General features: G+C 48.9%; 5 protein-coding genes across 5 annotated transcripts; 4 read left to right on the top strand and 1 right to left on the bottom strand.

Moving 5' to 3' along the window:
• Nucleotides 1–770: 770 nt before the first annotated feature.
• On the top strand, nucleotides 771–4958 carry J4E79_010687 (uncharacterized protein; the record flags this gene model as incomplete). Its single annotated transcript, XM_049359522.1, has 5 exons — nucleotides 771–1070; nucleotides 1121–3056; nucleotides 3973–4079; nucleotides 4136–4316; nucleotides 4384–4958. 5 exons carry the CDS (start codon nucleotides 771–773, stop codon nucleotides 4956–4958), a joined length of 3099 nt encoding a protein of 1032 aa, XP_049206053.1.
• Nucleotides 4959–5166: 208 nt separating this feature from the next.
• On the bottom strand, nucleotides 5167–7008 carry J4E79_010688 (uncharacterized protein; the record flags this gene model as incomplete). The annotated part of the gene is made up of 3 exons (XM_049359523.1): nucleotides 5167–5939; nucleotides 6007–6541; nucleotides 6739–7008. The coding sequence occupies 3 exons, from the start codon at nucleotides 7006–7008 to the stop codon at nucleotides 5167–5169; spliced, it is 1578 nt and encodes a 525-aa protein (XP_049206054.1).
• An 8070-nt stretch (nucleotides 7009–15078) lies between these two features.
• J4E79_010689 (uncharacterized protein) lies at nucleotides 15079–15573 on the top strand (the record flags this gene model as incomplete). Its single annotated transcript, XM_049359524.1, has 2 exons — nucleotides 15079–15157; nucleotides 15362–15573. 2 exons carry the CDS (start codon nucleotides 15079–15081, stop codon nucleotides 15571–15573), a joined length of 291 nt encoding a protein of 96 aa, XP_049206055.1.
• Nucleotides 15574–15608: 35 nt separating this feature from the next.
• Nucleotides 15609–17050, top strand: J4E79_010690 (uncharacterized protein; the record flags this gene model as incomplete). The annotated part of the gene is made up of 2 exons (XM_049359525.1): nucleotides 15609–16026; nucleotides 16692–17050. 2 exons carry the CDS (start codon nucleotides 15609–15611, stop codon nucleotides 17048–17050), a joined length of 777 nt encoding a protein of 258 aa, XP_049206056.1.
• Nucleotides 17051–19033: 1983 nt separating this feature from the next.
• J4E79_010691 (uncharacterized protein) lies at nucleotides 19034–20424 on the top strand (the record flags this gene model as incomplete). Its single annotated transcript, XM_049359526.1, has 3 exons — nucleotides 19034–19065; nucleotides 19113–19675; nucleotides 20144–20424. 3 exons carry the CDS (start codon nucleotides 19034–19036, stop codon nucleotides 20422–20424), a joined length of 876 nt encoding a protein of 291 aa, XP_049206057.1.
• Nucleotides 20425–25573: the final 5149 nt, after the last annotated feature.

Genomic DNA, 25573 nt, shown 5'->3' on the forward strand with positions numbered 1-25573 from the left:
CGCATCGAACGGTCTTTAACGCGCGGAGTGCACACACGCTGCCTACCCAAGTACCCGCGCAGACTGGGGCTCGTTACGAGATACGCAGTTTGATCGCCGAATGAGCCCGGTGGCCCTTGGCCTCCGTCACGTCAATCGCGAACGCGCACTGCCTAACACCTAGGCTTGGCTTCGATGCATAAAGATGCGCATTGTAAACGGTTCCTTGCAGTACTTACGTGCGGGCGTATTTCGTACAATAGGCCGTTTAGCGATTGGCTGTGAGACTAGGCTCTGGCGCTCGTTGCGGGGCGGCCAACGGCTGCCGAGATGCGATTCGCAGAGTGCCGTGCCTACGTCTCTGTCTTTCGCACTGGACACTGAGGGGCCTTCTCCGTCTTTCGCGCTCGAGCCTGAGAGGTCTCCTCGCGAGGATAACCTTGGGGATGGATCTTCGGTAACGGTGGTTTGACCCACTTGGTACGACATACGAGCGGGACGGAAACATCCGACGGTTCTGACGGTTCTGGATAATGGCTGGGAACGTCGCGGGCGGCGCAGCACGGCGGTGAGAACGGCGACTTGATGCTTTACCAGAATAATATCGGAGATTGCATCACCAAGCTCTTGGTGGGTAGGCGTATTTCGGAAAGGATGAAAGAGACTGACGATCTCTAATATATACTCAGGTATGTGATAACCGCTCTACTTTTCGTCGCATTAGTCTACCTTCACTTCATTCATTCCCTTCCTACATTCGTTGAGTCCTTATTGAGGACTTCCACCGTATCATGGGTTTCTCTCAACTGGCCCTGCTGGCTTGCCTGACAGTTGCAGAAGCGGCAACAACACCAAGATCCCAGTCACTGCATCCTGTGCAACGAGCAAACGACAGCCTGCCGGCGATATTTGGTTCAAATGATACCACCACCCTCAAAGGGACGACTACAGCCCCGGGCGTAGTTATCCTCGACTATGGGGCCAATGTCGAAGGCCATCCCACCTTCGAAGTCCTTTCAGCTACTGGCGACACTTCTGGTCTAGAGATCACATATAGCGAGACTAAAGCGGTACTAGACAGTTTCTACACCGTAAGTCTTACACCTCAAATGCTTGAAACTCATACTGAATCATATTGTAGAGCGATGGTCCAATCGCTTTGGCCGCAGCTATGGACACGTACAGAGTCAACCAGTACAATGTGACTGAGCCCATGATACATACCAATCGACTCATCCAGGGTGGCTTCAGATACCAGAAGCTCAACCTCTCGACAACAGGGGAACTGGTCTTGAGGAACGTCGGTGTGAGGCCTACGATTCCGAATATACCCCTTGATCAACTACCGGGATACTTTGAGACATCGGACGAAGAGCTCAATCGAATTTGGAAGGTCGGAGCGCGGACAGTTCAACTAAACGACATCCCTGCGCACTCCATCCCGGCGTTCTGGCAGGTCTCCTCCGAAGGTTCTCTGGTAGAGAGTCAGGCACCTCAAGTTCTGTCAGGCGGAGCCGCTGCTGGATTGATGAGCTATCAGCTTGCATTCGAAGTCAAGCCCATTTCCAAAGGGCTAGGCTTCTCTGTACTGGCTGACACTCTCAACTCCGGAATCTACATCTTCTGCAACATTGCCAATGGATCGATCTCAGCACACTTCGGATCCACGGAGGATTCTCCTCCACTTGCATTCGCAGAATTGCCAGCAAACATAACCCTTGGTAGCTGGCACAAGGTTGAAGCCACTGTGGATACGACTGGCATCGCGGTATCCTTGAACAAGGTTCCCGTTCTTCAATTTTCGCAGACTTCTGCATTTTTCGGTTCCTTTGGGTTGGGCGCGTCGTTCGGCCACTCTGCCGTTTTCCGTAACCTGTCTGCTACGACTCTGACAGGTCAATCGATCTATTCAGCCTCTTTGACAGATGAGGCTTTCCTGCCGGACTTCCTAATGGGAACAAACCCGCACGATACAACGGTTGACGGCTCGAAACGCGACCGCATTGCGTATGCAGGCGATCTCGACATTGCGCTCGTGTCCTCTCTATCGAGTACCAATGGTATCAGTTACATCAAAGGCACGCTCGATCTTCTTGGTTCCTTCCAACTGACCCCAGGATTCTTCGCACCCACAGCAAAGATCCAACAAGAGCCACTTTCCACCCCAGTCGATGCCAACGTCACTGGCCTGATCGGCTACTCTTTCAACCTCCTCACCGCAGCTGCCAACTTCTACATGCGCACCGGCGATGTCGATATGCCAAAGAAGTGGGCACCCAAAGCTGTACGCATGTTGGACTGGGCACACTCTCAAGTCCTGCCCGAAAGTGGGTTGTTGAACATCACCAACCCGTCCTTGGGCGGCGACTGGAACTATTACGATCCGTCACAGGCGGGTGTTGTTACCAAGTTCAACATGGTCTACGCATACGCACTCCAGGAGTGCATCAGACTCCTTGCAGACGGTGGCATCGACACCGAGCCATACATCACCCGCCTAGATGCTTTGCGCATCGCGATTGACCAGAACCTTTGGTCGAATGAACTCAACGCCTACTACCTCTCCCAGTCCATCGACAACAGCTTCGCACAGGACTCGAACGCTCTGGCCATTCTCGCTGGTGTGACTAGGTTCAACCACACCTCATCCCGCGTTCTGAGCACCCTCAAACAGCTTTCCACACCAAAAGGCCCTCTTGCTTTCTCGAACGGAACTATCGCAGCCGGGTTCTCGAAGTACATCAGTCCTTATGCAAGCGCCTACCACCTTCGTGCCGCATTCGAGGCCGATGACAACGAGACGACCATGGATCTGCTCAAAAGCCTATGGGCGCCCATGGCCGACCCGCAGGGAGCTAATTACACCGGATGCTTTTGGGAGACTTTGGACGCAGCTGGTGCGCCTGCACTGGGGAGGGGGACTAGCCTCTGCCACGGTTGGGCTGCAGGTCCCACTGGGGAGCTCAGCGATCATGTCTTGGGAGTCAAGCCTGTAGCTCCAGGGTACGCCGAGTGGCGAGTCGCTCCTGTTACGCTGGACTTGGAGTGGGCTAGGGGCAGAGTCCCCGTGCCGGGCGGTGAGATTTCCGTTGCTTGGAATGCTACAGGGCGTGTTATTACTAGGTTGGAAGTGATGAGCCCTAACTGCACTTCGGGCACGGTTGTCCTACCTCTGTCATCACGGGACGGATATGTTGGAGGTAGTTTTAAGGTAAATGGGGAGGTCGTGGCGAGAAACGCGACATTCAAAGTTACAGGGGGAAAGCCTTTTGTCCTTACGTATGATGTCTAGCCTCTGCAGTGTGGTCCAGCCCTGTTCCGTTGGCTGGATGCGGGAGTCGTACAAAATTGTAGATGTAATCAAAATTCTGATCCGACCTAGACTGCACTAGAAATTCTGTGAAGCAAGCGCATCGCGGCGAGATATTGTCCAGCGGACAGAAAGGCTGACCGTTAGTCTGTCATTTGTACCAGGATCGCATCTGCGGCCGTTGCTTGTACATCTATTCGGGTAAACAGGGTCTTCTGTTGGTAAGCTTTGGCAATGCCATCGCGGAGTGTGATGAGGATAGGTGGTGCGATAGCCACATGGCGTCGATGTTGATGACACGAGGTGGATGGGTCCACAAAATCCGGCAGGGCGTCGCATCCGCCGCAACTCGAACGCCCTTGACTCATCTCCTCAGGGGAAATGTCGACACCAACACGTTCAAAAGCCGATTTGTATGCAATAAAACATCGTCCTCATCTCCCTAACAGACATCTTCCTCAAGATCGTGACGTGTAAACGTAGCGAAGTTGCATTGCCGTTCCCCATCAACCCGCATCACCTAGCGCGTCCCAGTGTGGGGTAAACCTCTCCACGCGGCAGTACCCCTCCCGTATCTACAAAAGCCATGACGATACCACACGCCCTACGAAGAGCCACAACACTAAACATCCACCAAGCAAAACCCCACGCAATCTTTACAAGTCGTGTTTCTTTCTTCTCAGGAAACAAGCTATTCGCATCTCATCGCCGCAACATGAATACCCTGCAAGAAGCAAGCCGGGTATACAAGGCCTTCCAGAAAGGAGGGCCGACGTTCGGAGGATGGCAGGTAAACAACACACACAACATGAAGTTGACTTGATGTCAAGGCTGATGCTGTGACAGATGCTTCCAGGCACGAATCACGCGCGGGCAATTGCCCGTTCAGGCGTTGATTGGATATGCGTCGACACCGAGCACGGCAACATCAACGACAGCCAAATGCACGAAGCCGTAACCGCCATCGCCCACGCGGGCGTAAGCCCTCTCGTCCGCATCGCCGCGAACGAACCCTGGATGGTGAAACGTAAGTTACCCTTTGCCACCTACGCCTCCATCCCAAGGTCTCCAAGTGGAATCTGACACCACCCCAGGCGCCCTCGACAGCGGCGCCCACGGCGTCATAGTCCCGCTCATCTACACCGTCGACGACGCCAAAAAACTCGTTTCCTCTGCCAAATTCCCGCCAGAAGGAACGCGCGGCTTCGGCTCACCGCTACCAACCCAGTGTTTCTCAAATGAACCACTAACGTACTACCTGCGCCACGCGAACACTTCGCTCCTCACCATCGTACAGATAGAAACTGCGTCGGCGCTGGCCTGCTGCCGTGAAATTGCCGCCTTGCCCGGCGTCGATTGTTTGCTGATCGGACCCTTTGATCTTGGTAACAATATCGGTCATCCTATATTGACTCCGACCATGGATAAGGAGCTGGAGGAGGCGATTGAGACGATCAAGGAGGCGGCGCATGCGGAGGGGAAGAAGGTGGCGATGTATTGTAACTCGGGCGAGGATGCGAGGGGATATGTGGAGAGAGGGTTTGATATGGTTAGCGTGTTGACGGATCAGATGGGGATTACGGGGGCGTTTGAGCGGAGTTTGGGGGTTGCGAGTGGGAAGGTGGAGGGGAGTGGGGTCAAGGGGGTCAAGGGGTATGATGGGAAGTAAATGCGGAAACGATGTATTGAAGTGCTGATCCCACGATGGATTATCTACTTGAGACACCATGTTCTTGTGATAGAAGCACGATAGATGCAGTGATGTAGTCGCAAAGGCCGATTTGTATTTGCTGTAGATGGGTGTCGGAGGTCGCGAAGATGCTCAGGCGTGGCGTGACAGTACTCAAGCTAAAGCTACTGTAGAGCCGATACGCCACTCACACACCTGATTGTGCATCGTTCGGGTCGCCTTCTCCGTGTCTGACGAAACGACGTGTCGTCCTTAACGCATATGGCTTGATAGCATACCTGTTTGCCGCCTGCCGGAATCGATTCGAGGAAATCCCGTAGCAAACGATATTATCGATCCAATCTTGGTCCCACTGCTCGTCGCTCCAATCTTTGCGTTCGAACAAAAACGCATCTGAATCCCAAGGCTCACCTACGTCCCCTTCAAACTTGACGACTGACGAGCCTTCTACTATCTCGCGGATCATCTTTGCAAAGTTGGTGGGGAGAGCCGACCAGAAATAGTAATCCAGCGAATGTGACCTAGGAGGTGGGTCCTCTTTCAGAAGCCGATATTGCTCGAGTCGCGCCTCCTGTGTAGCCGCAGCGTACTTGATCAGTTTCCAGATCTCGGAGATCTCTCTGGTCGAGCCATCGATGACTAAGCTGAAGGAGTGGAATGGCATCCCGCATGACAAAAGGTTATACGCCTCTTCGATCCAAGGAATCAGTACCCAAAAACATTCCGTAGGTCTCAGCCAGTCGAATTCGTGATTGGGATCGAATGTATCGAACCATATGAAGCCTTCCGGAAGTAAGTTGTTGAACAAGTCGATGCGCCTTTCTATGTGAAGGTTTGGGTTCTCAAGACAGAAAGGAATTAGGCCGCGTGCATGGAGTTCAGGCCGAGACACCGATTTGAAGTTTTCGTTCAGTATGAGGTTGCGCAAGTTACACCTTCGTTGTGGTGACATCTGCCGTACTGTTGACGTTAGTGGATATCCGCTGGAAGGCACATCGGCAGTAGAAATATGGACTGTTCGACTTACAAAAGTCAATTGCGATCGATGCCGCAGAGAAGAACCATCGTTCCGCAGCTGCTATCATGTGGGTATCCATACCCGGAAAGTAGAAGATGCCCTCGTCGGTCATGGGAAGATCAGTGTCGGTGTCGCTGGGAAGGCAGATCAGGGATTCGAGCTTTGCCAGCTCGTCATCGTCCGGCATTGCCCATGGCTCGGGCTCCCAAGAATACACATCGTACAATGCGCCTTCGACGAACTTATTCATTTGCGATTCACCCGGGAGCCTATCGATGGGACACAGTCCCGCACCAAATGTCTCGCCAGCAAGCCTCGCAAACTCAGGACCGTTACGCTTTCTTGCACACAGTAGTGCATATTGAAGAGCCCTGTCGAATGCGCCAGCAGCTAATTCGCCTTCGTCGCCAGGGCCTTCAGAAGCAAGCAGGAGATCGGCCTGCTCTGCCACTGACCGTTGCAAAGGCTCTCTGAACCAAGCTTTGACCGATGGATAGCGAGTGTAGAGATCAAGGAAGTCCTCGTGTTGTAGCAGATCAAACACCTGGATTAGCATTATCCGCTTTTGACGCTCGGTGTATCGAAGCACTAAGGCAGATAACGTCAGTGAGAGAAGGATGAGAGTTCATGAGTGGATGTAGACTTACTGCATTTAAAACGGCCTGCTCGAGAAGCTAAGCCCATATAGGAGCGCCCGTCGTTGTAAGAGAGATGGGTACTGAAATGAATCTTCCTAAATACCATGTGCTTCAGCTCTTCATAGGCAATTCGACAAGTGATGGTTAGACCGAGGCGAACTGTTTGCCTTGGCTCAGTTGTATAGAGCATCTTGCCAGTTCCACTGTCGTAATGGTAACCATCGTCTCCAGTAACATAGTATGCGTAGATGACATCTCGAACTTCGCGTGGCAGACGGAACAGAGACGACTGTAACTGCGCGGAGTAGTAGTTTGTTCGTGGGGCGGTCATGAACGGGAAACCGTTCCAGAAGGCGAATTTCTTGGATGCCATGACTTTTGCAGTATCGTGTACGATATTGAGGTAGGCGAAGGCGAGATCTTATACTGCAACGACATTGTAAAAGAGGCTGCGTATGACTGTACCCGTACCCTGGTTGAGTGGACGCTGTGGAGGACTCTGGTTCGCGCGGCGGACGACCGATCGTTGAATGGCTGGTCTTGGTCCGTGCTGCCAGTCGTGACTCAGGCGTCATGGTCGATTCTGGGCGAGCCACCATATCGGCGCACCGGCAACCACATAGCTGCGTCGCGTTGCAAATCGATGATGTCACGTCACATAGAGTAAAGCAGTCACAAAGCTTCGACAACTTGGGCTTTGATTCAAAGGATGCTGCTGCGCTAGCTCTGCCCACCCACATCCCCCACGCACGCCCCCGCACGCGCTCTCTCGTTGCCCCAAGTTGTACCCGACCTCTCCAGTGTCGGATCGACACCTGCCGCCCGAGCGAAAAGACGCCTCAGCGTCCAGCAACAATCTTCCCACCAGCACCACCATGCCTCCCGCTCCCCGCCTCCACCGAACGTACCCGCGCTGACGACATGCAACGGCCGGAGACGCGTCCACCACACCTTGTTTCCAACTCTTGACCTTCACCATCACCATCGCCATCACCGGTCACCGGTCACCAGTCACGCCGCGTCCGCGCTACGAGGCCGCGACGCCTTGTATCCGATCGGAGAACGCGTCCATCTCTTTGACCATCGCCCACCATCCCACGCCCGAGCTGAAGCCAGACTCAGCACCTGCCGCTGCCGCCCTCCAGTCTCCCCCATCGCCGCTCGCCTGCGCGTCGCGGCGCTCACCAAGCAGCGCCGTCTTGCATCCGCCGTTGCGACGCTGACAAGTGCCACGCCGTCCGGCCGCGATATCGACATCGGCATTGCGCAGCCACTGCGGCTTTCGTCGAAGAGCCGATTGCTCTGGAGCACACGGGCTTCGCGGGGAATGTCGCATTGGCTCTGCTCACAGCCCCGAAAGACTGGAACAGGTTCGTGGCCCTCGCCTCGGACAGGCTGCAACTCTGAGGCGCCATCCGGACCGACCTGTGTTAGATCAGCAGTGGATGCCTACCCACCAGGTGGGTAGGACTTTGGGCAGAGGTTCTTGGAGATGCGATACTTCTCTCTTCGTAGAGTATCTCCTCGCGTATGAGTCGTATGGAATGCGGGAGGTGTGGTTGGCTCGCTGCAAGCTGCCTGTCAGCCTTTGCCTTCAGCACCCGCCTTTTTCCAATGGCACTTACTCGTCTCTGGGTCGCCTCTGGGTCATCGCAGTACCGTGGGATGGCGATGCTGAACCATGGGCTTCGAATTCCGCGCACACAGCGACTGCTCGCGCAAGAGTTAGCTTCATGCTAATCTGTCATGGGAGTCGAGAGATCCAACGGCGCCCGGGCGACGATTTGGACGGCTTCGACCGCCAATGGAGGGCGCTTTGACGACAACCGGAAGGCGCTTTGCTGGCGATTGAGGGGGCCTTTGACGACGATTGGAGGACGCCTTTGACAGCGATGAGGGGCCGCTTTCGACAGTGGTTGGGGGACGCCTTCGACGGCGATTGGGGGACGCTTTCGACGACCATCTGGTGATGATGGATGTGGGACGTGGTCGAGACTTACTGAGTCAAAGGGGGGAGTATATAAAGCTGGCCACCGTCAGTCAGCATGTCGACTTTGCGAGAATGAGTAACGTACTGACCGCACTGCAGTGTCTTCGTTGCTTCCACAACACACACACAACTACCAATTAGCGACACCGTCCACGTTTGCGCAGCAGCCAAGAAACCTACTCATGCCGCTCACACCCTTCTCCTTCGCGATGGTGATCATCCTCACGATCATCCACCTCAACGTCCACGCTCGCCCAGCCCACCCCACAACCTCGCGTCTCGCTAGCGAGCTCGTCGCAAGGACACTCGGTGTCTATTGGCAACCTTGCCCATCACCCTTAGCTCAAAGGATGCGAAATACAACTAGGGACGATTAGCACAGTGCTGATCCGAGAAGTTTGGCGACGGGGACCTACGGTTGTACTTGCTCTTCCTGAGCACTCGGATGGGTATGTGCGATGCTTGTCTGTCAGATGTGCTGCTTACTGCTAGTTTGATCAGCACGTGTCCATACTGCACTCGTCAGGATTGTCTTACCTTGTGTAGGGATGACTCCAGCAGCCAGAGCCTTCCTTCTAGCTGAGAGATCAGCTATACAAGGCCTGCTCCTTCGCCTTCAACAACACGCCTACGTACCCACTCCGGCAGAGACTGCCTTCATAGGCCAGATCAGCTTCTGTGGCGACGACGAACGACTAGAACAGATAAATTAGCCTCGTTCGTCACATTGGCGATCTAAGGTGCACTTACCATGCAAGGACCAATATCATCCTCGCACCTTACGGTCTGCGAGTCCCGATACGGTATGGGGTTTGAGCTGCTCGGGCTGTCTGCTTTTCCTGTTAGTCTAATTCGCTTGCAGAGTGTGTGGCGCGTTGTCTAGATAAGACATACCACTTCGCACAAGGAAACCACCGAACAGGCCCAAGGCCTACATCAAGACAACAACACACAAAGAACAGGATGTGTAAACTAACCTTGAGACAGCAGGAACTGGCATGTGGAAGGTGACATCACTTGGCATAGAAACCAGAATTGAGCAATGAATCGTATTTTGGAACGAATTTGACGTATTTGATCGTATGGGGCCGAAGCTGAGGAGGCACAGGATGAATTGCGCTATGGACGGATCTCTATACTACAAGCACTCGCTACAACCTCATATCACGCCCAGCTCAGCCTAAACCGCCACTACCACGGCCAGATCGAGGTCTGCCTCATCTAACTACGATCGCTCCCGACGTCGCCTGCTTGCAATAGAACGAGAACGACGACTCACTCCACCACACCGTCCACCGGCGACGACGACACTTCACAACCACGACACTCTCCGTCAGCTATTACACATCCATGGCTATCCATGACCCTCCCCATGCCCATCTCCAGCGACATTCACACGCCCATAGCTAATCACACGCCCATCGCCATTGACATCCAAGCCCCTATCGCCATCCATGCGTCTAGCACTGCCCAGCACCATCCATGCGCGTCCATCGCCATCCATGCGTCCATCGCCATCCATGCGTCCATCGCCATCCATGCGTCCATCGCCATCCATGCGTCCATCGCCATCGCCATCGACTACCACACGCCCATCGCCATCCACACGCCCCTCGCCATCGACACTCAAGCGCCTATCGTCATCCATGCGTCTAGCACCACCCAGCATCATCGCTGCGTCCACCGCCATCCATGCGTCCATCGCCATCAACATCCAAACGCTCATCGTCATCAACATCCACACGCCCATCGCCATCGACATTCAAGCGCCTATCGCCATCCATGCGTCTAGCACCGCCCAGCATCGCTGCGTCCACTGCCATCCAAACGCCCATCGCCATCAACATCCAAACGCATATCGCTATCTATGCAACTAGCACCGTCCAGCACCCTTGCGGCGTCCATCAGCATCCACACGCGCATCGCCATCCATGCGTCTAGCGCCGTCCATCACCCTCACTGCGTCCATCATGATCTACAAGGTCATCCCGCTCCGCAAAGTCACCCTACTTCGCCCATCCACTCAGTCATCGCCCTCCTCTGGCTCCTTGATCAAATCCAACATGTTCTTCCTCGTCCACTCTATCTGATCAACCGGAAAATGCTCAAGAACATACATAGCCACAAGCTCAGGCGCCTTCTCAATGATGTCTCTCTTCATGTCGGCGTAACTCGTAATAGATGGTACGGTAGAGAACACCTCGTTGTACAGTTCTTGACGCTCCTTCTTCAACGCGGGACAGTAATGGAGAAGGTGAGTGATCGTCTCGTAATGGCTGTCGCGACCCTTGCACTTGCGACAGTGGGAGTCGTCGATGTCGGAGCCGCACAGCTCGCGCCGATGGTGGAGAAGACCGATATACTCGGTACGGAGGCCGAAGAGGAGGTAGTCAAGGGGCCTGCTCAGATTCCCGTACCGCTTGACATTCTGCCGGCTCCACGTGGTTCGCAAAGCCGCAGGGACGACTCTGCCAGGATACGCCTTGACAAACTCCTTGAGCCTCGCCTGACGCCAGTACTCGTAGTGGTTCGTGACGACCTCGTCGCTCCACGCGTTCGAGTTGGCTTTGAGTCGAGACTTCAATCGCTGAGGCCGTGAATCGTCGACTTCATCGCCGTCCTCATCCTCGGGAGGAATGCCCACGGTGGCGTGGAACTCTGCCACAGCGTCTGCACCGTCTGGCGAGATGGAGCCATCGGCGACATTGTCCTCGGAAGAGTCTTCTTCGAATGTTGCCCGTTTCCTCTTGCGTTGCTTCAGAGTCTGAGCCCGAAGTTCGATGTCGGCTTCCGCAGTCTCTTTCCACTTGGCTGCCTGCTCTTCCAGTGTAGTCATTGGCTCGACAAAGTTGTGGCCGCGGCCTTCGCGAAGGTCACGATCAGGGTCGACGTAAACCTTTCGCGCATAGTCTCGCACTCGATTCCTAGCGGATACAATGGTGTCCCACTCTGGAGTCCCCATGATGTTCGCACGCGTAGTCATGTTCGAGCGATATGCGAAAAGGTCCAGCGGTTCAAGAGAGACCTCGGCACGGCGGAACCAACGAGGCGTTCTCGCGAATGAACCGATCACCATGCGCGTGAACTTGTCGCCCATCTCCTGAAGTCGATTCTGTCGCTTGAGTCGGACAGAGTTTGGCGTGTAATACGGCCTCAAAGAGCCAGCCAGGGTGTAGATCCCGGAGTCATCCTTGACGGAGTTCGGTTGGTAGGGCTCGTCAGAGGGCTTCCGAAGGAACCAAGGGTCGTCGCAAAACTCCATCCACGCGATAGATCCGGATAAGAGCGCCGCTCGGGCACCAGCCTTGAAGACGTGCGAGGCGTCTACGATGCACAGACCGTATGTTGACTTGACGATCCGGCTGAACTCTGTCACCAGCTCGTCGAACCTCTTCTCAAGATGACGCCAATGCGCTGCCCATGTAAGGTTGCCCTGGGAATCGACTGCAAACCGTACACCAAGGATGGTCATGTAGTCATCGTCACCGGTGGTCGTACAATCGAACTCTAGTTTGTCGTTGAAACCAGGAATGTGCTTCGACATCGGCCTGTCGTTGTTTTGGGCTGGTGAGGCGAAGTGGATGATCTTGGTCTTGTGTGCACCGAAACTTGCGCCTGACTCTTCCGCCCATGCCAGGCATGCCCTGTATTGACTAGCAAGCACTGGCTTGATCTCCGCGAGTGATGTTCCGATGACGACGATGTACGTGTCATCGGAGTAAGCAAACTTGAAGACACGCCCCACTTCGCACTCCAGCTCTACCACCTCGAGTAAGAAGCAAGTGAAGATAGCGAAGAGGATGGGCGAAAATGGACTCCCTTGTGGTAGACCACCGCATCGCATCGGCGCAGACTCGAAACCAGGGATACGGATAGTAGTCCAACGTCCACTGAGCCAAGACTGCGTGATAGAGATAATCCATTCCGGAACACCCTTGGCACGAAATACACGAAGAAGTTCCTTGAACAGAACAGCGTTAAACGCCGTCCGTTGGTCCATACACATGACGGCGAGAGCTAGGTTGGATCGCCTCGCCATTTGGATGAGTTCGAGAAGCAGGAGTAAGGCCATGTTGATGGAGCGGCCTCTAGCTGCGAACTGTGTACTCGGCAAGAGCTTAAAAAGACGGACATATCCGGCTAATACGTCTGCTAGATAAGACTCGAGCGTCTTCCCCAGAGTCGACAGAAGACAAATTGGTCGAAACTGATTCGCCAGGTCGTAGATCATTCCAAGTCCGAATTTAGCGATGGGGATGGTTCTGCCAATCTTGAAGATGTCGGGGATGAAGCACAGCCGGAGGCAAGCATTCCAGAGATGTGTGAGATACGTCATAAACAGCGGACCAAAGGTCTTGAGAAACCGAGGGCCAACTTCATCATAACCAGCCGCAGTGCGCTCCTTCAAATTCTTGAAGATCATCTTCAACTTGGCTCGTTTCATCGTCTGCAATGGGCAAAGGGGTCCCCTCGCTCCGGACGTCTCCGTGTCACAAGACATCGGCTCGTCGTTTGGTTGAACGTCTTGCTCGGGGCCATACCAGGCTTCGCGAAGGGTCGAAACCTTCTCGTGTGCACTGCTCGTTCGCCCGACAACGTTGCCATGTTGGTCTAGCACGCGGAGATTGGGCACGGTCACAGGCGCCCGGGCGCGCCCTTTGCGCTTGGTATAGCGGAGCCATGCCCACTTCGAGACACCTGCGAACGAGCTTCGCCACTGTCTGCGGAACTCAAGGTCTCGAAGCTTCCGCAGCCGATCGTCCAGGTGCGACCATTTGCGCTGTCGTTGGTGGTACGGAGCGAAGATGGCTTTTCGGAGACTGCGTTGATAGTCGTAGCGTTTGTGCATGCGACGCGATAGACGATGCGCCGTATCACGTTCGAGACCTGCGGCTTTGGTCTGGGCTGCGAGCTTGCGTATCTCGGGAGTGTCGGTGTCGTAGCGTAGACGCGTCGAATGAACATGACGCGGTATGTGGGTTTCCTGGAGTTGTTGGAGGGCGGCGACAAAGTTTTGTGCGTGGTCTTGAACCTGCGAGCGAGTGTCCATGGGTAGCTTCTGCGCGGCCTGCACGTGGTCTTTGATACCGGTTGTGATTGCGCCTTCGTTTGCTTTGTTCCAGTTGCGACCCAGGACGGGTTGAGAATCGGTGAGTACCTTGCCGGTGGTCTGCATAGGTACGTGGTCCATCCCACCCATGATCAAATCATTCCTCAACTTTGCCGTGTCGCACTCTAGTTCAGGCGAGGCCATGGCCAGGTCGACGATAGAGGACAGGTACCCGTTTGCCCACGTGGGCTCTCCAAATGTGTTGGTGAGTAGCTGTAGACCGTAGTCATAGATCTGCTTCATGAAGAGCTTCGTACGGGGTTCGGCTCTGGGTCTAGGCTTTAGTAGATCCTTGTCCCAGTCGCTGTCGTGCATGTTGTAGTCGCCTGCGTCGAAGTGGTAGCCTACGTAATGGAGATGGGCCGTCAAGCAATCCACGGGTATCTTTTCGCTGGTGCGGTTGTAGGTGTTGGTGACAAAAAGCCGGCCGCCGTCGGGCAAGTCGTAACAAACGGTGCATATGTGCTCTATATGCGACTCTCGAGCCTCGCCGGAACAAGAACAGTCTTCTTCTTCGAGGGGGACGTACTCGGGTACGCCAAGAGGACTGTTCATCCTGGCATAGACACAAGTCGAAATGTTTCTGCCAGGCTGCTCACGTACACGGCTCATCTTGATCAGAGCATAGCCGTACGAGCGCTCGCTCAGCTTCTCCGTACTCCGATTGGCTTCCTGGATGAGAATGAGATCCCAGTGGTCTTCCTTGGCCCCATGCTGCAGCAGGCCTTGCTGGCCATCGTAGCAGCCGTTGACGTTGGCCTGCAGGAAAGTGAAATCTCGCTTCTGTGGCAGCGAGGGTTTAGAAAACCACATGGCCGCGGCGTCGGAATGGGAAGAAAAGAGGATCGAAGGATGACTAGACGATAGTCTGAGTAGAGGACATTGATGCTCGTCCCTCAAAATAATGGAAAGTAGATACTTGTCGCTACATGAGTGTCCATAGCCGTCGCATAAGGGCCTTTAAGTGCTACTACGCGCACGACGATGCTGCCTTCACGTGGTATACGCGAGGGCTAGTAGCGAGCCGAGCTCTACCCAACGTACACCGACGACGGTCTCCCCTGTGGAGCTCACCGCCCACCAAGAGGCCGGCTCTCCATGGCTGATGGAATTTTACATTCTCGGCGTAGCTGCGTCGTCGTAGCCAAATGGGGCGGTGAGAGTGTCAGAAACTGTCGTATGCCCGAATATTTGCTTTTTGATGTTAGGCTACCCGGTGAGATCTCGGGTTCCCGGTCGTTCTGGCGGCACAGTGCCAGCTTCTTCTCGCGCATCTTCTAGTCTTCACGCTAGAACTCTCATGCATATCATTGTTGAGTTCGGATAGAATACCCACTTCGGCAATGGATCTTGCAGAACCCGAGATTATCGACGAGTATCCGTCGGACATCTGGCTGCGCATCTACTCCTACACGCTTAAGCGTTGGTATGTCGTTAACTCTAGAGCGTGGCCGAGCTTCAAGCACTGACAATGACGTGGCAATCATCCGATATTACTCGCCGTACAGAGCAAAAAGGACGTTCTCTCGTTCGGAGGCCGGTTTGGGCTGAAACAGATGTGGTAGCAGTAGCAGTAGTAGCAGTAGTAGTAATACAGCTGATGTGGGTGCGAACTGAGCTGTGCAGCATTAAAAGACCAGGGAATCAACACGTTCGGTTGTCAGCATCCTTTCACTTCCCACGCATTCCAGTATCGATCAACTCTACAACTATGGCTCCTCGTGGTCCTCGTACTCCTCGTGCTCCTCGTGCTCCTCGTACTACCCGCCTTACATTTCCAGCTCAACGATGCGGAGTTCGAGTCCACATATCGAACACCGATCTTGCCACTCTTTTAGACAGGCGAGATTACAGCCAATTTCTCATCTCGACTATGCGTGCCGCAGGGGAAGGCTACAACCAGGCCGCAGCTATTGAGATCAAAGCCAACGAAATACACTTCAACACGACCGACATCAGCAAATCCGAAGACCTGTTCAAAGTGCTGAAGAAGCAAGTTCCAGCTTCTCTGGAGTTGGATTCTACTGCCAAGTGCTGCGGACTGATCCAAGAGGAGTACATGCTCGTAGTTACCGGTTACCCTGTACCAGCCAATGGCGACAAAACCAAGGTCGTCGCCCAGGCTAAAGCGGAGCTTGAGAGCCACTTCAAATTGAAGAAGGATCAAATCACAGGATATCGGTCAGTCGGTAGCCAGGACGTACACCTCACTACTTGCAATCTCGACGTTTTTGCCAAGATCCGGGATGCTACAAACGACTTCACACGACCATTGATGATCAACTATGGCCGTAAGTTTTCGTCCGACATATCGTAAACATGACCACTAATAGGTTCTCAGTGCACGAATTCATACCTACCACGAAAGAATGTCAACGTAACCAATGCTACAACTGTCAAGGCTTTGGGCACAGGTCAGAGCGAGACACATTGGACAGTTGTGAGCGCGAACCAGCTTGTTCACGGTGCTCGAAGTCACATGATGGGAAATGTGGCGTCCCCTATGAAAACCGCCTCGACAAACGTTGTATCAATTGTATCGAGTACAACAAGACGGCGAGTGCGGACGATCAGCTCCGTATCAATCACGAAGCTACGAATATCGCCCGGTGCAGACATCCAAGTGCCATCGAAGAGCACCTCCGCGTGGAGGAGTGCAAGAGGCAGGTCGCCAACGGGCAAGTGCATTGGCTGGAGGTTTTGAGAGCCACTACTTCGGACGCGCCAACTCGCAAGAGGAAAGCCCCTGGAGATACCGGAGGCTCGAGCCAACCTACTTCGAAGCGACGCCAAGTTGCTACCCCACGCCAAACCCAGAATTCGACCGCGTCCGCGTCCGCGTCGGCTTCTGCGCGGAGACCTGATGGGGTAGCGGACAGTCATCGCACTGCATCAACTCAGCTTCCAACGTCATTGGCTAGCAGGTTAGCTGCTGAAGACGCTGCAAGATTTTTAGCAATACAGCAGTTGGCTGATGGTCTTGACGACAACGATACGAACGAGCGCGATGACGAAGGTCGCGATGCCGATGACGATGCCGATGACAACGCCAACAACGACGCCAACAACAATACCAACAACAATACCAATGACGATGCCAGTAATGATGAAGATGACCGTGACGAACATGAAGACAGCGGAGAGGAGTTGAGTGCTGGAGATGATGATGAAGATGACGAGGATTTTGAGGATGCCCCTAGCGATCCAACGGTGCGCCACAGCGGACAACATCAAGATCGCCCCACCATGACTGAAGCAGGTTTCAGGATGATTACTTTCCACACGACGCAGTCCAAGACTCCAAACAAAGTGTAGTTAGCTGTATGTATTAGGCAATGAATGTGTCACCGAGTTTGACTTTGCTTGCACCGCATCCTTGGGCTATCATAGAGTTGCACTCGCCGTACGTAGATATTATCCATGCTGTTGAACCTAGCGCTAGAACAGATGCATACGTTTGCATGGCATGGTCTTATACGGATGGCTGTTCGCCTGATATGTTATCCTAACGTTGTACTTACTTAGGTGACATAACCTCCTATGCTCCGCGGCGCATGATGTCATACCCACGTAGGTGCAAGCCAAAGCGTAACACTCCCGAGGTCTCACTCTCGTGCGCAAGACTTCATTGATCGTGGAAGAGATCACAGGGCGCCTTTGACTCAGACAGCGGTCAGGTTCGGGCTGGTGTTAGGTAGTTGCCCTCGGAAGCCTAATCTCTGGCTAGAGAGCATCATCAAGCTCCAGGCATAGAGGTCCGGAACAAGACCTCATCAGCATACGTAGATACGTCTTGATAGAGCGGTACGACCATCTAAAAGCAATACACGTATCCAGTCCTTCCAAGGTTTGCACGGCTTGCGAGCTTCACGTACCATGGACTATGGGTATATATTTACGGGGAGTAAAACAGTCTTGGATGATGCGCGCCCGCATGGTTATCTCTACATGCCTGGGTAGTATCGATGATGGTGGTTTTCGTTGAGTGCACCTTCCGGTAGGGCTACATACTCAGGGCCACAGGTGACTTGGCTGTCACAACACCAGGCGGAGTGGCGCACATTGCCGCCCACGATCCTTGGTGCCTCAGATATCTAACGTCTACCAGCGTCATACCTGGGTATCGAAGACCGAAATAGACCTTCGCTTCCCAACTTGGACAACTGATGCACGCGAACACACTACTTCCTTGTTGCCGATCTTGCACACCACACTGTCGGTCCAAATCAGTACCCAGGTAATGCCGGCACGCGCGCGATGTCACTTGCCGGTCAATGCAGGTGGTATGCAGGTACCACTGCCCCTTTCCGCCCTCGCTGCAAGACACGACTGAACGACCCTACACCTTGATCAAGCGGCGGGTGGATGGGTGGGTAATGGATCGGCAAGCGGGCTCAGAACTACCCCGACCGTAGATCCTCCCCCGTTCATCTAGCCTGCCTCCGTGCAGATGCCACGCCATAAAAAGCAAGCTCATACCGCAACTTCTCGAACACAAACGGTGAACATCAGGCGACGAAGCCATCGACCCCACCGCAATAATGCGACTTGCGCTTTCCAAGTCAACAGTTTCGGCTCTTCGTTGTCCACACCGCTCTACTCTCGGCATGGCCCACCACTGGCAACGGAAGAGAGAACACGCCTTCGACTCAGGCTTGCTCCGACTCGCATCCGGCTCGAAAAAAAGAGTGCTCCGGTAGTAGTCGACATGCAAGGTGAGCCTTTTGTAAGCAGAAGCCCAGGGGCAAGAAGTAATCATCTTGTCGGTCAACCACATCCGATACTACCCATCACCGACAGAACGAATAATCTCGAGTCAAGCGTCGAATAACCGAAACGTATTGGAGACTACAGGCAGCGAAGAGAGATCCCGGTGGTCAACCAATCGTCAAGTCGACGGGATATGCAGAAGGGTCTTGGTATACAAGTACCGTCGCGGAACCCTTTCCAAGCACACAGAGCACTCCATCAACCTCAAACGTCACACAACCAATCTGTTTCTCAAATTCTGTTTCCATTATGACGACCCTAAGAAGCTCGCGGAGTGGGACAGCCGGTCCATCCAAGCCCACTCCTTCACCGAATGATCCTCCTCGCAAGTTCTACGGGAATACTCTGCTGAGATTCCTATTACCTGGAATACGAGCACAATATAGAGACGGCTTCTGGTATTGTAAGACTTCGCCTTCAAGATCTTCCGCTCTTTGCTAACGTACCTGCAGGTCGTTGTCTAGACGAGCAAGCTGTTGAGCGCCATTTGAGACCCAGACTCGGGGAACGCGATCGCTCTTGTAAGACATGATACATCCATGCAGCGCTCAAAATCTGACGTAAGCTTAGATTGGACCTGTAGCAAGGGGTATCGTCAGCCGAACAGCTGTGAATTCCATTTTGAGAATCAAGAACTCGAATGGCTAGAGTCGGAATTGAAGAGCGAGGCTTCGAATCGTTCGACAACAGACGATGTACACTTGTCAACGGAACTTCCGCCGACCTCGACTGTGGTATCGGACTCACCCGTCGTCATCGACTCATCGAACGCCTCTCAGGACCCCATCGATCTAACGCGTACGCGAACCGAATCGCCTTTTACCGAATACGACTTTGGTGACATGGATGCACCAACCTCTCCGTCACAACCCTCCGCTACAGATCTTGAAGACCCGGAACGCATGGCGGAAATAGTCGCACTAGCGTCTAAGCTCTCAGGCGAGACCCCTACCAAGAACAAGGCCAAGCTTCCCACTACCGGAAAAGGGAAGAACAAGAGAGCGAGAGCGGATGAAGATGAGGATGAGTATGAGGACGAGAACGATGACGATGACGATGACGAACCCCCACCTGCATACGAGTCGCCGCCAAAGTCCAAGAAGGTCAAAACCACCGTTACGCCCCGGACTGGGAACCCCAAGAACTCCAGGGTCAAGAAGACGCTCTATTGTGTTTTTCGAGGTTACGAGGTTGGAGTGTTCAGAGCTCCTTGGGAACGCTGCAAGCATTTGACGAATAAATGCGGTGGTCAACATCATGAGGGCGCATTCACTTTACAGCACGCAAAAGAGCTATGGGCAGAGAACACTATCGACCCTTTTCCTGAGATCAAGGACTACCCAACAGTGACACTTCAACAATGCGAGACGGGGCAGTTTAAGAGAACAGACGTGAGACCTCGCCCGCCACCCTTCTCTTCAGCCTTACCGTCAGCAACTTCATCATCAACTCCATCATCAACTCCATCATCAACTCCATCATCAACTCCATCATCAACTCCATCATCAACTCCATCATCAACTCCATCATCAACTCCATCATCGGCTCCATCATCGGCTCCGTCATCGACTCCGTCATCGACTCCGGCGACACCCCCGTCAACCTTGCCGTCAACATCATCACTACTTACGGCTGAAGACAAGATGATTCGTTTATTGAGGGCCATCGCCTGTCAGGCGAACTCCGTCTCGGTCACGAACCTCAGGACCAACATTGAGAAGCTCATCAAAAGCTGCAAGGGCTCAATCACCCCAATAGCGTCCGCCAATCTCCAACGGATTGTGAAGGACCAGGAGGGAAGAGTCGCCCTATTGAAGACCAACTACGACGCGGAAGTGCAGTTGCTCCAGGCGAAGCTGCGTACGGCCGAGTGTGATATAGAGGGGTTGAGAGCATTCTCGAAGCTCTTCATCCCCTGAGTACTTTTGCCCTCTTATGCTGGACATTGTTTCCTTCGTTGCGACACATCCCTGACTGTTTTGCCGGCGAAGATCCACCCACTGTATCCCTCATCATCCCACACACTCCTTCACGACTTCCCGATAACGACATCTTCCTTTATGCTCTTACGATTATGACACTGTGTTTGTTTTCTTCTTGAATAGACTTTGCTTGTTTATGGGTGCAAATCTTTTTGGAGTTTGGGGGTTTTGTGGTAACATGTTTGGTACTGGTCGGCAAATGTAGAGAAGTCACATATCTTAGATAGCACAAATCTATACTATTCTTCTCTCATCATCGTTTCTCATACTTCATCGACCTTCGCTCAAGTTTCTTTCTTCTTTGACATTACCATGTCTAGTGGTGAATGAGTGTCAGTTTGCCAGCTCCGCTCTCCCATCGTGTATGCGGAGATGGAGGTAAGAGACCATCGTGAAAGTACATACCTGAACAATGGACATGCCCTCACCGCCATTGGACTACTTACATATGATGGCATGCTGATCGCTGGACAAATTACTTTAGTGGGAGGGAGGCATCATGCGATTAGGTTGTACATTGTGCCACTACGCTATAATACTCACGGGAATCATATGCCAGTCCTCATCTCAATCTTCAGTACAGCCCATCCACCATTCCTCATCCGACTGCGTGCTCGATGAGGCTCTCTTAACAGTCCTAACCGTTCGATGTATCATTATTTTGCTTGCCCTGTAGAGAATGTTGCGTGTAACCCTAAAGATGTCTAAAGACATACTAGGATAGAAGACGTTGTTTTTCCAATCAGCTAACCACTGCGGATCGGTCCAGTTATTGCGCTCATAGAAGAACAGGTCAGTGTCCCAAGAGTCGCCCACGTCCCCATCGAATTTGATACAGGATGTGCCTTCCGTGATATCTTGTACAGTCTTTACACTAAACACTAACTTTTTAGAATTCTAGAACTCTAACTTTTTACTAATATTTTTGCACTAATAAATCTATAGTAGTAGCTTTTAACTACTTTAGCTATCTAAATATTTATACTTATACGTAAATAGTTTAGAATAGCTAATATAGCTATACTTAAGAGTTTACTATACTTAGTATAGTTTTTTTAAACTTAATAAAATAACTCTAAAAGTCTAGCTTATAGAAACTTATATACCTTTAATAAAAGATAATAGTATAAACTTAATTATACTATAGCTTTTATTAGTAAGAGTACGCTATTAAGATACTAAGCTATTTTAGATACTATTTACTAGCGTATTTAGGTAGACTAAAAGACTATAAAAATATACTATAATATTATTTAAGAATTAGCTGTAGCTATTAATAGCTATTTAAATTATTTTACTAACTTTACTTAGCTTTCTATTACTAAAGAACTATAGAAATAAGTATTAAAAGCTATTTACTTATTATTTAACTTCTTACTAGCTTCTAGAAGTAATACTAAAGCCTCTACTAGCCTATTCTACTACTTCTAGATAGATATAGTAAAGACTTTAAAAAATTTTATACTTTTATAAAAAGGCGCTACTAAGATAAAAGTAGTACTAATAGCTAAGCTAGTACTACGCTCTATAGCCTATCTACTACTTATAAATAATTATATTTTTATTACTTTTAGGCTAGTAGTATATATATAATAAGTCTTTCTATTTACTATACGTAAAGCTATTATAAAAGCTATTAGAAATAGAATTACTCTATTTAATATACTCTAGGCTAAGACTATAAAAACTAGTTAGGCTATTATACTTTATAATAAAGATATTAAAGCTTATTTTATAAACTAAAAACTATATAAACTTATAATTAAAGTAGTTAAAGGTAAAAATACTAGACTTTCTAAGCGCTAAGTTAACTATATAGTCTAAGGCGTTAATAGCTACTATAGATTAATTTTAGATAGCTTTATCTCTACTTAACTAAATAAAGTTTATAATAAAGTACTTTTATAAACTAGAGTATAACCTATAAGTATTTAACTATTATAGTATAGTCTCTAGAAGAATAGAAGAATTATATAGATTATTTCTTTCTCTACTTTAGTTTACGCTTTCTATTTATTTAGCTAGAGTAACTATTTAAAGAAAATTTAAAAGAATCTACTTATTTTACTATATAACTCTAGCTATTAAAGGTATTATAAAATTATAAACTATATAAGAGTAGCTTACTATTTTAGATATAGTAAGCTATTAGCTATATATAAAGGCTTAGTTAAAAGCTACTAAAATATACTAAAGTGCTCTAACTACTATAGCCTTTATAAAACTACTTACTTTAATTATTCTATAGCTCTATTATAAGTAAATAGGTAAATAGTATACTTTATAAAAAAAATACTATTAACTATAAAATAGACTAGTTAACGCGTAACTTTAGTAGCTACTATAGCTACTATAAATCTACTAATAAGCGCCTTTAAAGAAACACTTATTAACTTTACTAAGAGTAATATATTTAGGCCTCTAGTATAAAGTACTACTATAGTAGCTACTAATAAAAAAGGCTATTCTAAGAGTATAGCGCTTAGATAGAAATTAATAAGTAAGTCTAAAGCGCTAAAATCTTCTAGACTATAATAATTAGTAGCGCTAATATAAGACTTTAGCCTTTATTAACTCTTTACTAAAAGTATTAGACTTAGAGACTTTAAGTATACTAACTTTTTTTCTATAAAATATATAGACACTAAAATAAGTACTAATTTATACTTATATTAAGATAACTTTTAAATAATAATATAGTAGTAAAACTAGTAATATAATAATAGGCTAAATAGCTATTAGGCTTAAGAGTTAGTGCGCTAGAGAAAGCTAGGTCTAAATAGTGTTTAGACAATAACAACAACTAGATATACATATAATATAATTAACTGCATTAAGTACTTATTTTAATAGAGATACTTCTAATCTCTCTACTATATATAGTAACTAACTAAAACTTAATCTATATAGCCTTCTACCTTAAGAAAGCTACGCGCTACCTTTAAGTGCGCATTTTACCTACTAAAGGCTTGTTAGAACAATAGTTTAACTAGGCTTTAGAAAAGAAGAAACGTAATTATTACACAATATAATAAAATAAGTAATAAGTAAGTATATAAAATAGAGAATAAGATAATACGTAGAATAGTATACCTAAAAAACGCGTAGAAGCAAACTGTAAGCTATAGAAACCTAACTATACAGACACCTAAAAAGTAGGCGCACTAGAAGACCTCTAATAATATAAATAATTAGATAATAATAACTACTACTTAGGCTAATAGATAATATAGCTGTAGTAGCGCTGCGCTAAGTAATAAGAAGAGCTAGATAAGAGGTTTAGACTAGGCTAATTGCTCTTTAGATAGCTACATAGATAGAAAATAATATAATAGAAAGTATATAGCTATATTATTCTACTAAGAAGAAATAATAAGACTTAAGAAAGGTTAGAAGAGCTAACGTAGTAGATCTTAATTCTAGTATAGCTAGAAAAGAAGAGGCTAAATAATAAAATAGTAGTAGAAAGCTATTATAGTATATAAAAAAGGTAGTAATAGCTCTTCTAGTAAAGAACACTTAACTTTGTTAGTAAGTAAATAGTTAAACCTAATTAATAGCACTTATATATTTAATATTTACACTAGCTATTATACTATTTACAATACTTATATACTACTTTATATAAATAAGTAAGAGTTAATCTAATAAAGCTAAAGTTAATAAATAATCTAAGTTAGTTGCTAAAGCCCCTTTAAAAGCCTAGTTTACTAAATAACTATCTTTACCTCTCTAAACTAAGCCTATAAAGTCTAAAGTAACACTTATATTATTCTAGAAGAATATTAAAATACTAGATATTCTAGAGTTCTTAGGCACTGCTAGCTAGTAGCCTTAGGTATAACCTCTAGTATAACTCTAAAATAATAATATAGTAAAGCTTCTTTAGATAATAGCTTAGTCTCTCTAGTAGCTAGGCAATTACTCTCTAGTCTATTCTACCTAGCTTCTCTTATACCTATTAGAGATAGTTCTAGTGTTTAATAGAACTAATGTTACTACATTTCTTAAGCGTTTTAAGAATATATTAAAGTATTATAAGTTTATAGATAAGATAAAGATTAATTACCTTTTAGTATACTATAAATCTAAGTAGAGAGTAATTATCTAAGCCTTAAATAAATATTCTAACGCTCTAGTTACTAAATTCTAGAAGAAGTTTAGAGAGGCTCTTAGAAAGCTCTTTTGTACTAATAACAAAGACTAACAAAAAGCTTAGGCTAAGTACTTTAAACACTAGCTTCTCTAGTACTAAGTAAGGTCTAATCTAAATATTAAGGAGTATCTATAGAAGTTTTAGATTTATAGTAAGCGCTATATTAAAGTATTAACTATTAATAAAGATTACTAAGGTTTCTATCTAGTTAAGAGACTACTCTTTAGGCATACTATAAAGATACTTAATAAGTTTAGTTTAAAGACTAATAACCTAAAGGCATTTAACTATACTAAAATTAGTAACTACCTTACTACCTATCTAGAAGTAGAGAAAGAAGCTTATATGCTTAACCTCTCTAAAGTAGTTAAAGAGATTATTTTAGAAGTTAAATTTAACCTAGCGCAGCTAATAGCCTATTAGTAACCTTAGTAACTAGCACTAACTCTCTAAGATAACTACACGCAGGCTTTTTAGCTACTTAAGCTTAACATTCTACTCTAAGATAAGCTACTTAGGCTCTATACCTTCTAGTCTTCTCTAGAAAAAGCACCTACTAATATAGAGGTAGATAACTTAGTTAATAAAATACTTAATCTAAAGATTAATTATACTAGCCTAGAGATAGAACTATAGAAGATCTAGTAGACCTACTGTAAAACTAAACTTATAAACAACTCTAATATACGTAGTAAAGTAGACTATTAAGCTAATAAACGCGCGAACTACCTTAGAGCGTACCTACTCTAAGGCTAGAGGCAATTCTAGCTAAATAACTAGTATTAACCTTAGTAGTAGTAGTAATATAGTAGTTACTAATAGAATACTAGTTAGACTTTCTATAATAACTTCTAAGGCTTTTAGAATTTAGAAACTAGATATAATTAAGGTACTACAAATAGATAGGCTCTTAGAGTAACTATAAATTGT

Source organism: Alternaria viburni (assembly GCF_023758015.1).
Source record: "Alternaria viburni strain BMP 2772 chromosome Unknown scaffold_32, whole genome shotgun sequence".
Taxonomy (NCBI): domain Eukaryota; kingdom Fungi; phylum Ascomycota; class Dothideomycetes; order Pleosporales; family Pleosporaceae; genus Alternaria; species Alternaria viburni.